At 42.8% G+C, this 17,139-nt stretch overlaps 1 protein-coding gene across 1 annotated transcript in view; it reads left to right on the forward strand.

Moving 5' to 3' along the window:
* Nucleotides 1–17,139, forward strand: part of dnah10 (dynein axonemal heavy chain 10) — a 281,462-nt gene that overhangs the window by 18,367 nt on the left and 245,956 nt on the right. Inside the window, exons 4-6 of the mRNA XM_073052027.1 lie at nucleotides 4,465–4,573; nucleotides 5,545–5,660; nucleotides 14,790–15,012. Of these exons, the coding sequence (XP_072908128.1) occupies nucleotides 4,465–4,573; nucleotides 5,545–5,660; nucleotides 14,790–15,012 (448 nt within the window). The remainder of the gene's footprint in view (nucleotides 1–4,464; nucleotides 4,574–5,544; nucleotides 5,661–14,789; nucleotides 15,013–17,139) is intronic.

Consider the following 17,139-nt stretch of genomic DNA (forward strand, 5'->3'; position numbering starts at 1 on the left):
TTATGTTGAGGGCCCCTTGCTGACCAGGCTTGTTGATGTAGGAAAGGAGAAATGATAGATTGCTGCCTTGCTGAATGTAGCCAATTAGCCATCTTAGCAAGCTACCTATAGTCCATCATGGGGGTTATACAAACTTGATCAGGCATTTGCTGCATGAAAATTTCTTTAAAAATAAAACAAGGATGGTGATTTCCCAGGAGAGACAACATATGGTTCATTAGCTTCACAGGCTTACCATCGCGGAAGCCAGGCAAGGAGAGTAATTGTTTGGTGCGGTCAGACTCTGATGGTCCAGAAGTCTGTAAGAGGTGAATTTTCAGTGATCAGTATTTATTGTGTTCTAGCTTACTCACCACTCTCACAGGTGTGGAGTTGCTGAGCAATGTTACTATGTAGAAATATTTGGCGTAGTCGGCGGAGATTTCTCGCAGAGTGAACTGGGCCTCAGATTGTACAAACCAAATGACGGCATGCATTGACCGACATGTTCACTAACTCAAATTATCCTAGAGCAATGGGTCACCAATGTGGGTTTTTGCAAATAAAATGATGTGAGGCATTTTATGTTTCAGAAAAGCCATAGCAATTCATTTATTGAAACACCAAAAACTGAAACTTCCAGTGCACTAAAAACCCTTCAAGTAATTATGTCATCACGTTAGACCAGCCTCTTAAAGTGAAATCCCAACTTAATATCGGTGGTTATGAATTATGTACTTTTATACCAAGTATGTTACCCTACGCACTAACCATTATGCTGCCAAGCTGCCCCAAGCTCTTACATACTAAGATAATAAGCATTTCTATATTGATGACTTTATTTCCAGATAAACTGATCTTTACTCTTTAATCTGCATAAAAAGTGGTGGATACTGCCTCTGCGGGAGCCAGAGAAACAGTTACTGGATTGCCTTGAGTCAGTGGACTGGGCTGTGTTCAAAAACTCACCTGAGGATCTGAATACACAAGGGTCGTAACAGACTTTGTTAAACAGCTGTAGATGAGTGTGTCCCCACGAACTCGTTCAGGATTTATCCCAATCAGAAGACCTGGATGAACCATGAAATCCATAATTAGCTGAGAGCCAGATGAGAGGCATTCAAGTCTGGAGATCAAGAGTAATACAGTACAGAGATGTTCTCCAGAAAGCCATCTCATGGGTGAAGTGGAGATTCCAGACTAGACGGGAATCAATGAGGGATGCTTGACAGTTGTAGCAGGGTTTGAATGCCATAACCTCCTACAAAATTAAATCTTGCAACATGGGACAGCAAACCTTTGCTTCTAGATTAGCTTAATGCCTTCTATGCTCACTTTGACCACCAGAAAAGGGAGGAACCATCGTGCACCCTCATGTCTCCCCAATGATCCTGTGGTCTTAGTGTCCGAAGATGACACATGGGCTGCCTTCAAGAGAATGAATTCAAAGAAAGCATCCAGTCTGGACGGAGTACCTGATTGAGTACTGAAGACCTGTGCTGACCAACTGGTTGATGTATTCACAGATATCTTCAATGTCTCGCTCCTGCAGTGTGTGGTACCCACCTGTTTTGAGCAGGCTTCAATCATACTGGTGCTCAAGAAGAACGTGGTAGCCTGTCTCAATGACAATCGCCCAGTGGCATTTGCATCCACAGTGATGAAGTCTTTTGAGAGTCTGGTGTTGAAACACATCATCAGCTCCTGTCTGAGTGGCAGTTTAGATCCTCTCCAATTTGTCTACCGATACACCAGGTCTACAGCAGATGCCATCTCATTGGCTCTTCACACAACCTTGGAACATCTGGACAATGCAGATGCATACACCAGGATGTTCTTTTTTGATTACAGCTCAGCATTTAATACCATCATTCCTTCAAAACCAATCAGTAAACTCCAGGAACTGGGTCTCAATACCTCCTTGTGCAATTGGATCTTGGGTTTCCTCACTTGCAGATCCCAGTTTGAATTGGCAAAAACTTCTCCTCCACAATCTCCATCAGCACAGGGGTGTGTGATTAGCCCCCTGCTCTACTTGCTTTACACCTATGACTGGCTAACTACAGCTCCAACACCATATACAAGTATGCTGATGACACCACTGTTGTGGGCTGTATTAAAGACAAAGGAGCAGAAGTCGGCCATTTGGCCCATCGAGTCTGCTCCGCCATTTCATCATGAGCTGATCCAATCTCCCCTTTAGTCCCATTCCCCTGCCTTTTCACCATAACCTTTGATGCCCTGACTACTCAGATACCTATCAATCTCTGCCTTAAGTACACTTATAAATCTCTGCCTTAAAGGTGGTGATGAATCAGCATACAAGAGGGAGATTGAAAACATAGCTGAGTGGAGCAATAACAACAACCTCTCACTCAATGTCAATAAGATTGAGGAATTGATTGTAGTCTTCAGGAGAAGGAAACCAGAGATCTATGAGCCAGTACTTATCAGAGGATCAGAGGTGGAGAGGGTCAGTAACTAAATTCCTGGGTGTCAATTTCTCAGAGGACCTGTCCTGGACCCGTCATTGCAAAGTAAAGCACAACAGTGCCTTTACTTCCTCAGGAATCTGTGGAGATTTGGCATGTCATCAAAAACCTTGGCAAGCTTCTATAGATGTGTGGTGGAAAGTGTGCTGACTGCTTGCATTATGGCTTGTTAAGGGAACACCAATACCTTTTGAGCAGGAAATCCTGCAAAAGGTAGAGGATTTGGCCCAGTACATCATGGGTAAAACCCTTCCAAGCATTGATCACATCCACATGAAATGTTGCCATAGAAAAGCAGCATCCATCATCAAAGATTGTCACTACTCAGGGCATGCTGTTTTCTCGCTGCTGCCATCAGGTAGAAGGTACAAGAGCCTCAGAACTTGCACTACCAGGTTCAAGAACAGTTCCTACTCCTCAACCATCAGGCTCTTAACAAAAGGGGACAACTACACTTACTCTATTTCCAGCGTTCCTACAACTGATGGTCTCACTTTAAGGACTCTTTATCTTGTTATTTCATGCTTGTTATTTATTGCTATTTACTTATATTTGCATTTGCACAGTTTTTTATTTATTGTTCCTGTTTATAGCTACTGTTCTATAGATTTGTTAAATACACCTGCAGGAAAAAGAATCTCAGGGTTGTATGTGGTGATATGCATGTACTCTGATATTAAATTTTACTTTGAACTTTGGATACAACCTAGTCCATCACGGGTAAAGCCGTCCCCACCATTGAGTACGTCTACATGGAGCATTGTTGCAGGAAAGCAGCATCTATCATTGGGACCCCTTGATGCACCATCAATAACTCACGCTGAGACTTAGGAAGCGAGATATCGGCTTTTATTGACTGGAAGAATAAACAGCACTACATCCTGGGGAAAATGAGGGAGAGCAGCAGCCCACAGTCGCCTTTATACAGGGGTCTGTGGGAGGAGCCACAGGAGCAGTCAGCAGGGTCTGTGGGAGGAGCCACAGGAGCAGTCAGACAGGTATATCTAGTTCACCACACCCCTACCACCCAGATCATGCTCTGTTCTTGCTCCTGCCATCAGGAAGAAGGTACAGGAGCCTCAGGATTCTCACTACCAAGTTCAGGAACAGTTATTACCCCTCAACCATCAGGCTCTTGAACCAGAGGGGATAACTTCATTCAGCGTCGCTCACCCCAAACACTGAACTGTTTCCACAACCTATGGACTCACTTTTAAGGACTCTTCATCACATCTTCTCGACATTATTTGCTTTTTCATTTATCATTATTATTATTTCTTTCTTTATCTATTTGCAGTTTGTTGAATTTTGCACACAGGTGGATCACCCGAGTTGGTGCTGTCTTTCATTGATTCTATTATGTTTATTATTCTATTATAGATTTGTTGAGTATGCCTATAAGAAAGGGTTGTATATGGGGATACATGGTAATAAATTTACTTTAAACTTTAGTCAAACTTTTGAAGTTAAGATCTCTGTTGAAGCTCTTCAGCTTTGCAGGCACACATGTATGTTGCTTGAATTTCCAGCATCTGAAGATTTTCTCCTGTTTGTGACAAGTTGCCTATCCCCTTCATCCTGTCAGAAACTTTCAAAGCCCTCCTTGATATTCAATATAGCAGACATTGAGGTGGACGGACACTGGTTTGTTTTGTACACTTCTGGCTATGTCTCTGTACCTCTGGGGTGGCTGATTTCTCCCTGAGCCCTTGTCAAAATTGCCTGAATGCATAAGGGCACAGTAAAGCAGGAGGCTATGTTTGATTGTTTTGTTGTCACCCTCAAATATAGTGCAGTCTCTGAGGCAGTTTGTTTGATTTGTAGGAAGAGTTATCCAGGGAACTTTACATTTTGCTGATACAGCTGTCAGAATCATACGTAGGAGTGCATTGGTGAAACCCTCGTGCATGTAGTTTATGAAATGTCTTTCTGTGTAAACTACCTATTTTTATGCATCATCAATATTCAGATTTATGTTTATTTGTTATTTCAGAAAATCATAACACAGTTAGTGGAATACCCAATGCTTCATGTTTCACTCGAGAAAATTCCTCCGGAGTTTATCAATGAGGATGCATTCTTTTTTCTCAGGAATAAAAAAGGTAGGTGCCTTTATAATCTTGTTGTGTACTGAGACAGGTTTCAAGATGAACACTTTGGCGCAGAAAGAATTGTTCCCTAGCTTTATTATTAAGTAGTTGAATCAGAGGTTTGCCACACCTCTGATAAATAATGTTACCTACCTGAAATGAAACATTGACATGTTAAGTGAATGAACAAAATTGTGACAGGGTGAAAAGCAACAGACAAAGTGAAATCTGAGTGTATTTTAACTGGGGAGCAGCTAGAAATTGAGCAATCCATGCTCTCATCACAAAATGGAGGCTTCTAGGGAAAAAGTAGAAGATGTGCTGCAGCTTTACAACATGAAGAACGGTGTGAGGCTCAGGATACCACACCTTAGCAAGTACATGGAAAGAGGCAGGTAGATTAATTGGATACTCTAAATTGCCCCTTGTGGGATGATTGTGATTAATAGGATTAATGCAGGGTACCTGTAAAAAGGGTAGTTGATAGTGGTGAAGGACCTGATTTATGATGTATCTGATCGTGCAGCCCTCTCTAAGTAGTATTAGCTTTGATTATAGGTACAGGTTTGTGGAGTCAGAGTTATACCTACAGTCATCTGACTTGGAGATAAAAGGCCACAGAACCCCACCCTTTATTAATCTGTAATTACACACAAAATGCTGGAGGAACTCAACAAGTCAGGCAGCATCTATGGAGGTGAATAAACAGTAAATGTTTTGGGCAAAGACCCTTCATTAGGACTCATGAAGGGTCTCTGTCCAAAATGCTGACTGTTCATTCCTCTTCGAAGATGCTGCCTGACATGAGTTCTTCCAGCATTTTGTGTGTGTTTCAGCATCTCTTGTGTTTACTAATCTGGGATGTTTCTATGTGTATCTTGTTTTAATCATGGCTGCACAGAAAATTGGTCAGAATGCTGCATTTTGTCACATGCTGTTCTTACTGTCAAACCTACATTAATTTTATATTTTTGTATCTCTAGAGAACATCACAGAACCCAATGACATGAGGGAGACCAACTTACTCATGCCCAAAATGCTTGAGTTTGGCATGCTGAATGGACACGTTTTGTCGATGTTATATCAAATCTTAACACAGGTGAATCAAAGAAACCATTGAAGGATTGGTGGAATGTTATTAGAAATCTTCCCTATGGCCCAAATTCCAGCTCCTTAAATGCTGCTTTTTGATTCTGTTTAATAGGAATTACATAAATGTAGGTAAACTTTAAAATCGAGACTTAAGTCTGAGCATGACACGTTATATATAGCAATTAATGCTATAGCAATTAATCAATATGATACATAGATTTAACAATTCCATTACTAAAAATACCTTTATAAGAAATTTTAGCTTCCCTTTCAATTGAAATTTCTAATGTCCTGGGTAATGTTTTAACATGCAATTTTTGTAATCACATTTTAAAAAATAGTCATTGGATTTTACCAAAGGTTCAGAGATTCTTAATACACTTATTATCAGAGTATGTATGCAGGAAAATCACTCTGAGATTCGTCTTCCCACAGTCGGCCACAAAACCAAGAACAGCATGGAACCCCGTTCAAAGAAAACATCAAATATCCAGTGTGCAAAAAAAGAAGAACATATCATGCAAATGGCAGAAAACAAGTAAATATAAAGCATCAAACTACAAAGTCATTGAAACAGTCGAGGAATATTCAGTTTAGTTCAACTCATTTCAATTTAAGGCTGTGTTATTTGTTGGCTGCAGGCCACAGAGCCAGTCCGCCCCGATCAAAATAACACAAAATAACACAAAAGAAAGGAATAACCAGAAACCCATCATATCATGACCAACAGTCCAATCCACAAACCATGTTTATTAAACCTTACCCAGGACCCAAGACTCCATATCTTTAAGTACCTTTTCTTCAGATTTTCTTGACATCCTGTAGAATATCTGAAGAGATTAAGCTTTGTTGTGTACTTTTTTTTCCATTTCAGCATTTAGACAAAATCTTCAACAATTGTACAGTTCTTTGTGAGAGGTTGTTGAATTTCTCACCATGCAGTTTGTGCATCCCCAACTTGCCACCCTGTTTCTTTTTGTTTAAATTACTATTAAAGTTGAGATTGAAATTTTGACTTCTTTTTCAGACAATAAAGTGCATCAACCAAGAAAACTCTGATAATCTGGAACACTCGGGACTAGCAACTTTTACAAATTACTCCAACACATTTTTAGAATCATGTTTAAATGTTACATAGTATTATAAATAAAATTTGAAATCTGCCAGTGAAATTTAAAGGGAGCACAAGAATATTGATCCTGGTCAGTTTAAAGGGATTGTGGGAATTGGAGTACTGCTGGGTGAAGGGAACACGAGAAGGTCTGGGTTTTAGGGAGAAGTTGTCCAGGCTAGGTCTTTATTCTTTGGAACATAAGAGAAAGAGTGGTGGTCTTATAGAAATGTTTAAAATTATCAAGGGCACAGATAAGGTGGTTGTTCTCCAGTGTAAGGGAGTCCAAAACGTACATTTGCATAGATTTAGGGTGAGATGAGAAAGATTTAAAAGGGATCTGTGGGGTAACTTTTTCATGCAGAGGGTTTGTATATATATATGGAACGAGCTGCCAGAGGAAGAGGGTGAGGCAGGTACAGTAGTAGCATTTAAAAAGCATTTGAATAGGGCTTAGAGGGATATAGGTCAAACGTAGGAAACTGGGACTATCTGGATGGGCACTATTATCAGCATGGAGTGGTTGGGCCAAAAGATTTATATCTGTGTTACATGGCTCCATGACTTTAACTGGTGATTCAGATGCAGAACTGTTGCTGTTTCCAAATGGTTGAATAACAAAGTTTTAATGTTCTAATTTTACATACTCGCCTTGACTATTTTGTTACTTCCTGTCTGGTCTCTGAACTCAGCCCTTCTTGCTTGATCTCATCTACAAAGATTTTTTTCAATGCTCTCTGCTCCTTCTGTGAACCTACTAAACATATTTTTATATAAAAACATAGAAAACCTACAGCATAATACAGGCCCTTTGGCCCACAATGCTGTGCTGAACATGTACATATTTAGAAATTACCTAGGGTTACCCATAGTCCTCTATTTTTCTAAGCTCCATGTACCTATCCTGGAGTCTCTTAAAAGATCCTATTGTATCCACCTCTACCACCGTCTCTGGTACCCCATTCCACGCACTCACCACTCTTTGCTTAAAAAAACCTATGCCTGCCATCTTTTCTGTACCCACTTCCAAGCACCTTAAAACTGTGCCCTCTCATGTTAGCCATTTCAGCCCTGGGAAAAAGCCTCTTTGACTATCCATACGGTCAATGCATCTCATCATCTTATACACCTCTGTCAGGTCACCTCTCATCCTCTGCCGCTTCAAGGAGAAAAGGCTGAGTTCACTCAACCTATTCTCATAAGGCATGCTCCCCAATCCAGGCAACATCCTTGTAAATCTCCTTTGCACCCTTTCCATAGTTTTCACATCCTTCTTATAGTGAGGTGACCAGAACTGAGCACAGTACTCCTAAGTGGGATCTGACCAGGATCCTATACAGCTGTAATATTACCTCTTGATTCTTAAACTCAATCCCACAGTTGATAAAGGCCAATGCACCATGTGCCTTCTTAACCACAGAGTCAACCTACACAGCAACTTTGGGTGTCCTATGAACTTGGACACCAAGATCCCTCTGATCACACTGCCAGGGGTCTTACCATTAATGCTATATTCTGCCATCATATTTGACCTACCAAAATGAACCAGCTCACACTTTTCTGGGTTGAACTCCATCTGCCACTTCTCAGCCCTGTTTTGCATCCTATCAATGTCCTGCTAAAATCTCTGACAGCCCTCCACACTATCCACAAAATCCCTAACCTTTGTGTCATCAGTAAATTTACTAACCCATCCCTCCACTTCCTCATTCAGGTCATTTATAAAAATCACGAAGAGTAAGGGTCCCAGAACAGAGCCCTGAGGCACACCACTGGTGACCGATCTCCATGCAGGATATGACCATCTACAACCACTCTTTGCCTTCTGTGGGCAAGTCAATTCTGGATCCACAAAGCAAGGTTCTCTTGAATCCCATGCCTCTTTACTTTCTCAAGAAGTCTTGCATGGCGTACCTTATCAAATGCCTTGCTGATATACTGTACATTACATCTACTGCTCTACCTTCATCAATGTGTTTAGTCACATCCTCAGAAAATTCAGTTAGGCTCGTAAGGGACGACCTGCCCTTAACAAAGCCATGCTGACTATTCCTAATCATATTATACCTCTCCAAATGTTCATAAGTCTTGCCTCTCAGGATCTTTTCCATCAGCTTACCAACCACTGAAGTATGACTCACTGGTCTATAATTTCAGGGCTATCTCTACTCCCTTTCTTGAATAAGGGAACAATATCAGCAACCCTCCAATCCTCCGGAACCTGTCCCATCTCCATTGATGCAAAGATCATTGCCAGAGGCTCAGCAATCTCCTCCCTCATCTCCCAAAGTAGCCTGGGGTATATCTCATCCGGTGACTTATCCAACTTGACACTTTCCAAAAGCTCCAGGACATCCTCTTTCTTAATATGCTCAAGCTTTTCAATCCACTGTAAGTCATCCCAAGTTCCCTTTCTGTAGTGAATACTGAAGCAAAGTATTCATTAAGTACCTCTACCGTCTCCTCCAGTTCCATACACACTTTTCCACTGTCACACTTGATTGGTCCTATTCTCTCACATCTTATTCTCTTGCTCTTCACATACTTGTAGAATGTCTTGGGGTTTTCCTTAGTCCTGCTCACCAAGGCCTTCTTGTGGCCCCTTCTGGCTCTCCTAATTTCATTCTTAAGCTCCTTCCTGCTAGCCTTATAATCTAGATCTCTATCATCACCTAGTTTTTTGAACATTTTGTAAACTTTTCTTTTTGACTAGATTTTCAACAGCCTTTGTACACCACAGTTCCTGTACCGTACCATCCTTTCCCTGTTTCACTGGAACATACTTATGCAGAATGCCATGCAAATATCCCCTGAACAGTTGCCACATTTCTGCCATACATTTCCCTGAGAGCATCTGTTTCCAATTTATGCTTCCAAGTTCCTGCCTGATAGCTTCATATTTCCCCTTACTCCAATTAAATGCTTTCCTAACTTGCTTGTTTCTATCCCTCTCCAATGCTATGGTAAAGGAGATAGAAGTGTGATCACTATCTCCAAAATGCTCTCCTACTGAGAGACATGACACCTGATCAGGTTCATTTCCCAATACCGGATCAAGTACAGCCTTTCCGCTTGTAGGCTTTTCTACATATTGTGTCAGGAAACCTTCCTGAACACACCTAACAAACTCTAGCCCATCTAAACCCCCCCACTGTAGGGAGATGCCAATCAATATTTTGGAAATTAAATTCACCCACCATGACAACTCTGTTATTATGACACCATTCCAGAATCTGCCTCCTTATCTGCTCCTCAATGTCCCTGTTACTATTGGGTAGTCTGTAAAAAGAAAAGAACACCCAGTAGAGTTATTGACCCCTTCCTGTTTCTAATTTCCACCCACAGAGACTCAGTAGACAATCCCTCCATGACTTCCTCCTTTTCTGCAGCCGTGACACTATCTCTATCACAAAATCCACCAAATATAAACACAAAACATTCTGCAGATGCTGGAAGAAAGCAACACACACAAAATGCTGGATGAACTCAGCAGGTCAGGCAGCATCTATGGAAATGAATAATCAGTTGATGTTTCAGGCCAAGACCTTTCATCAGCACACTAAATGTAGTACTTTGCCTAAAACCCTACTCTCTGCTGTCTATATTTCCATTCTAACTAAAGATCTAAAGGGTGGATTCAATCAGCTCATGGCCTCTTCAAGTCTGACTTGGTCTCATGGACTTAATAATATTTGTGATACCCTTCCAACTCAGACACACTATTGTATGCAGACTGCTTGGGTTGGGTAGACAGAGTCCTAACTAGTTTCTGACGTATTATCCAGGGATACCTGTGTTCCATGTGCTTCCATGGAAATTATCTCAAGTCTTTTGAAAGGTCTCAGATGCTTACCAGAATCAGAATCAGAATCAGGTTTAATATCACAGGCATACATCATGAAATTTGTTAACTTAGTGGCAGCAGTATAATCCAATACATGATAATATAGAAAAAATGTAAATCAATTTCAGTAAGTATATTTAAATAGTATTTAAATAGTGTAAAGACAGAAATAACTTAAAAAGTGAGTAGTGTTCATGGGTTTAATGTCCGTTTAGATGGTAGAGGGGAAGAAGCTGTTCCAGTTGAGTGTGTGCCTTCAGGCTTCTATACCTCCTTCCTGACAGTGACATTGAGAAGAGGGCATGTCCTGGGTGATGGGGGTCCTTAATAATGGACCATAAGACATGGGAGCATTCAGCCTATCTTATCTGCTCCACCATTCCATCATGGCTGATCCTGGATCCCATTCAACCCATACACCTGGCTTTTCACCATATCCTTTGATGCCCTGACCAGTCAGGGAACTATCAACTTCCTCCTTAAATATCCCCATGGGCTTGGCCTCCACCACAGTCTGTGGCAGAGCATTCCACAGATTCACTACTCTCTGGCTAAAAAAATTCCACCTTACCTCAGTTCTGAAAGGTCGCCACCTCAATTTTGAGGCTGGGCCCTCTAGTTCTGGATGCCCTCACCGTAGGAAACATCGACTCCACATCCGCCCTATCTAGTCCTTTCAACATTTGGTAGGTTTCAATGCGATCTCACCACATTCTTCTAAATTCCAGTGAGTACAGGTCCAGAGTTGTCAAACGCTCCTCATATGGTAACCCCTTCATTCCCTGAATCACCCTTGTGAACATAGTCCTTTAGACTTTCTGCATTGACAGCACATTCTTTCTAAGAAATGGGACCCAAAACTGTTGACAATACTCCGTGTGGCCTGACTAGTCTCTTATAAAGCCTCAGCATTATCTCCTTGCTTTTATATTTGATTCCCCTTGAAATAAATGCCAACATTGCATTTGCCGCTTTGCCACAGACTCAACCTGTAAATTAACCTTCTAGGAGTCTTGCACGTGGGCTCCTAAGTACCTCTGCACCTCTGCTGTTTGAACCTTCTCCCCATTTAGATAATACTACTACTATGTCGACTCAGGCCTGGGGGCAAGGCATTTAGATAATAGTCCACACTATTATTCCTTTCACCAAAATGTATTATCATACATTTTCCAACACTGTACTCCATCTGCCTCATTTTTGCCCATTCTTCCAATTTATCTAAGTCCTGCTGCAATTGCATTGCTTCCTCAGCACTACCTACCCCTCCACCTATTGTCATATCATCTGCAGACTTTGCCACAAAGCCATCAATTCCATCATCTAAAGCATGTCAAATGATGTGAAAAGTAGAAGTCCCAATACTGACCCCTGAGGAACACCACTAGTTACTGGCAGCCAACCAAACAAGGCCCCTTTAATTCCCACTCACTGCCTCCTGCCTGTCAGCCATTCCTCTATCCATGCCAGTATCTTTCCTGTAATGCCACAGGATTTTATCTTGTAAAGCAGCCTCATGTGTGGCACCTTATCAATTACCTTTTGAAAATCCAAGTAAATGACATCCACTGCCTCTTCTTTGTCCACCCTGCTTGTTACTTCCTTGAAGAACTCTAACAGATTTGTCAGACAAGATTTCCCTTAACAGAAACCATGCTGACTTTGACGTTTTTTATCATTAGAGTATTGCCTGTCCGAGGCACGCTCCTTAAAGATGTCTTTGATTCTATGAATGCTAAGACCGAAGATGGAGCTGACTAATTTTACAACTTTCTGTAGCTTCTTTTCATCCTGTGCAGTAGCTCCTTTCCCTCCTTCCTCCATACCAGACAGTGACAATGAGAAGAGGTCATGCCCTGGGTGATGGGGTCCTTAATAATGGGCGTTGGCTTTCTGAGTGCATGGTTGTTGCTGCGACACCACTCAACTAGCTGGTGTATCTCACACCTGTACTCCCTCTCGCTCCATCTGAAATTCTACCAACTCACTTAGTCGTTCATAACTATGTCGCCTGATGCAAAGGCATCTCTTGGACTAATTAGTACTTTTCAGTCAGAGGCTCTGTTTTTCCAGCTGATACACTCCACTTATTGTTACATCTGACAATCTGCCACCATTCCCATACATTGGAGCTTGACCTGTTGAAGTAGTGGCTCTGATATGCTACTGTATTTGGAGACATGGTGCTATGTGCCATAGAATAGTCTTTCCTCTCCAATCTCTTGTCATTAATTAAGGCACAAGGGATCTGATGTGTTGGTAAACAGGATCCAGAATTGGCCAGCTGATAGAGGCAGTGTGTAGTGGTTTCCAGACTGGAAATTTGTAACTAGTCATTTGTCTCAGGGATTGGTGCTGGAACTTTAGTTGTTTGTATATATAAATGATTTGGATGAGAATGTAGAAGTCACAGATGATGAAGAAAGCAGTCTTAAGGATACAGTGGGATATTGATCAGTTGGAAAGTTGGGTGGAGCAGAGGCAGATCCAAATATGAGCAAATCTGCAGACACAAAACGCTGTAGGAATTCAACAGGTCAGGCAGTACCTATGGAAAAGTAAACAGTCGACATTTTGGGCTAAGACCCTTCATCAGTACTGGAAAGGAAGGGGAGGGGAGGAAGAAGCTATCTAAACTCTGCCTCTTCCTTCCCTGTCAGTTTCTCCATCTTTGTCACTCCTGCTCTCAGGATGAGGCTTTTCATTCCAGACAACTGAGATGTCCACTTTTTCAAAGAAAGGGGCTTTCTTTCTTCCACCATCAACACTCTCCTCAACTGCATCTCTTCCATTTTGCACACATCTGCCATCATCCCATCCTCCTGTCACCACACTTACCAGCCCACTAGTCTCCATATCCAACACATAATTCTCCATAACTTCAGCCATCTCCAACAGGATCCCAGTACCAAGCACATCTTTCTGCTCCCTCCCCCCCCCCCCCCCACTTTACACTTTCTGCAGGGATTGCTGCTTATGAGACTTCCTTGTCCACTGGTCCTTCCCTACTAATATCCTTCCTAGTATTTACTTGCTTGCATGGAACAAGTGCCACACCTGCCCCTACATCTCCTCCCTCACTACCATTCAGGACCACAAACAGTCCCTCCAGGTGAGATGACGCTTCACCAGCGAGTCTGTTGGGGTCATATACCGTATTCCGTACTCCTGGTGCGGCCTCCTGTGTATTGGTCAGACCTGATGTAGATTGGGAGACCGCTTTGTTGAGCTCCTTTGCTCCATCCGTCACAAAAAACAGATTTCCTGGTAGCCACCCATTTTAATTCTAGATTTCCATTCAGTCCATGGCTTCCTTTACTGCCACGATGAGGCCACACTCAGGTTGGAAGAGCAGCACCTTATATTCCTTCCGGGTAGCCTCTAACTTGATGACTTGAACATTAATTTCTCTAACTCTTCCTCCCCCCTTCACCATTCCTCTTTCTTGTTCCCCCTCTCATCTCTTTACCTACCTATCACCTCCCTCTGGTACTTCTCCCCCTTCCTTTTCTTCAATGGCCTTCTGTCCTCTCCTATCAGATTCCCTCTTCTCCAATCGCTTTCACCACTTGACTTTCCAGCTCTTTACTTCACTCCCTTCCCTTCTCCCAGTTTCACCTATCGCCTGCCACCTTGTACTACTTCTTCCTGTCCCCCCACCTTCTTTCTTGACTTCTCCCCTTCCTTTCAAGTCTTGATGAAGGACCTCAGCCCAAACGGTTCGCTGTTTGCTCTTTTCTAGATGTTCCCTGGCCCGTTGAGTGCCTCCAGCATTTTGTGTGTGTTTCAGAGACAGCTTCAATTTAATCCAGATAAATGTGAGGAAATGAGTATTGGAGGGTAAATTCTGGAATGACGTGCAGTAAATCAGTAAATGGCAGGGATCTTAAGACTGTTGATGTATCTTTTAATCAACATTAACACTGCCAGACTTAGTGAGTTTTGTTGTAATTTTCTATTTTTATTATTGGAAAATTGCTTGTGAATTTGCTAGTTGTTAGTTCATAGATTGTTATTTTCTCTTGACTAGTAAATGGAGCTGTTGATTGTTTAGTTGATATTTTTGCTGACTAGCAATATTTTAGTTGAATGCATGCATGAAACTGTTGAAGCAAGCATTCTAAGGTGTGACAGTTGTCAAATCTGAGATAATCTCAATGTTGCATTTTCTATTTTTGCAGATCTTTATGCCACTTCTGGCTTATCACCACAGTAAGGCTGTTGATCCAAGGGGAGGTTCATCCCGTTTCTTGAGTACAGCAGTGCTTCAGTATGAGAAACTAAGTGTTGCAGACATGAGAGCAGGAGGCGATTCACGAAGTATTCAGTTCGGCAGAGATGAGTTCTTAATAACTCTACTAAAGTTTGCAAATCAAGTTCACAGAACCATTCAACAAGTTGAGGGTTAGTATAATTGAACATTAATCTGCTTCTGTATTTGGACACACACCATGTACCTGCAGCTGTAGTTATACTCATGGAATTAAAAATAGTATTCTTTGGTTAGAACAACACACACAAGATGCTGGTGGAACACAGCAGGCCGGGCAGCATCTATAGGGAAAAGCACTGTCGACGTTTCGGGCCGAGACCCTTTGTCAGGACTAACTGAAGGGAAAGATACTAAGAGATTTGAAAGTAGTGGGAGGAAGGGGAAATGCAAAATGATAGGTAAAGACCGGAGGGGTTGGGATGAAGCTAAGAGCTGGAAAGCTGATTGGCAAAAGTGATACAGAGCTGGAGAAGGGAAAGGATCCTGGGACAGGAGGCCTCGGGAGAAAGGGGGGGGGGGGGGAAGAGCACTAGAGGGAGATGGAGAGCAGGCAGAGTGATGGGCAGAGAGAGAGAGAGAAAAAAAACAAACAACTAAATATGTCAGGGATGGGGTAAGAAGGGGAGGAGGGGCATTGACGGAAGTTAGAGAAGTCAGTGTTCATGCTATCAGGTTGGAGGCTACCCAGCCGGTATATAAGGTGCAAACATGAGGAAATCTGCAGATGCTGGAAATTCAAACAACAATACACACAAAATGCTGGTGGAACACAGCAGGCCAGGCAGCATCTATAGGGAGAAGCGCTGTTGACGTTTCGGGCCGAGACCCGAGGGAAGGAGGGGCTCTCCTGAGGCCTCCCATCCCATGATCCTTTCCCTTCTCCAGCTCTATGTATCACTTTCGCCAATCAGCTTTCCAGCTCTTAGCTTCATTCCACCCCCTCCGGTCTTCTCCTATCATTTTGCATTTCCCCCTCCCCCCACTACTTTCAAATCTCTTACTATCTTTCCTTTCGGTTAGTCCTGACGAAGGGTCTCAGCCCGAAACGTCGACAGCGCTTCTCCCTATAGATGCTGCCCGGCCTGCTGTGTTCCACCAGCATTTTGTGTGCGGTATATAAGGTGTTGTTCCTCCAACCTGAGTTTGGATTCATTTTGACAGTAGAGGAGGCCATGGATAGACATATCAGAATGGGAATAGGACGTGGAATTAAAATGTGTGGCCACTGGGAGATCCTGCTCTCTCCGGCGGACTGAGCATAGGTGTTCAGCGAAACGGTCTCCCAGTCTGCGTCGGGTCTCACCAATATATAAAAGGCCACACCGGGAGCACCGGACACAGTATACCACACCAGGCCGACTCACAGGTGAAGTGTCGCCTCACCTGGAAGGACTGTCTGGGGCCCTGAATGGTGGTGAGGGAGGAAGTGTAAGGGCAGGTATAGCACTTGTTCCGCTTACAAGGATAAGTGCCAGGAGGGAGATCGGTGGGAAGGGATGGGGAGGACGAGTGGATAAGGGAGTCGGGTAGGGAACAATCCCTGCGGAAAGCAGAAAGAGGGGGGAGGGAAAGATGTGCTTGATAGTGGGATCCCGTTGGAGGTGGCAGAAGTTACGGAGAATTATACGTTGGACCTGGAGGCTGGTGGGGTGGTAGGTGAGGACAAGGGGAACTTTATTAACTTTGCCTCCAACTTCCACTCTGCCCTCAAATTTACCTGGTCCATTTCTGACACCTCCCTCCCCTTTCTTGATCTTTCTGTCTCCATCTCTGGAGACGGCTTATCTACTGATATCTACTATAAGCCTACAGTCTCTCACAGCTACCTGGACTATTCCTCTTCCCACCCTGTCTCTTGCAAAAATGCTATCCCCTTCTCACAATTCCTCCGTCTCCGCCGCATCTGCTCTCAGGATGAGGCTTTTCATTCCAGGACGAAGGAGATGTTTTCCTTTTTTAAACAAAGGGGCTTCCCTTCTTCCACCATCAACTCTGCTCTCAAACGCATCTCTCCCATTTCCCGCACATCTGCCCTCACCCCATCCGCCCGCCACCCCACTCGGGATAGGGTTCCCCTTGTCCTACAGCTCTTGCAAACCTGTGCCTTGGATTATTCATAACTGGACTGTGATACAATGAATCAAATGCTCTCCACTGTATATCTGTAGAAATTTGAAGGAATGTTTTGGTGACATACCAGATCTCCTAACAAAGTAGAGTCACTGATTTGCTTCTTTGTGATTGAGTCAATATGTTGG

The sequence above is a fragment of the Hemitrygon akajei genome, chromosome 7, assembly GCF_048418815.1.
Source record: "Hemitrygon akajei chromosome 7, sHemAka1.3, whole genome shotgun sequence".
Classification (NCBI taxonomy): Eukaryota; Metazoa; Chordata; class Chondrichthyes; order Myliobatiformes; family Dasyatidae; genus Hemitrygon; species Hemitrygon akajei.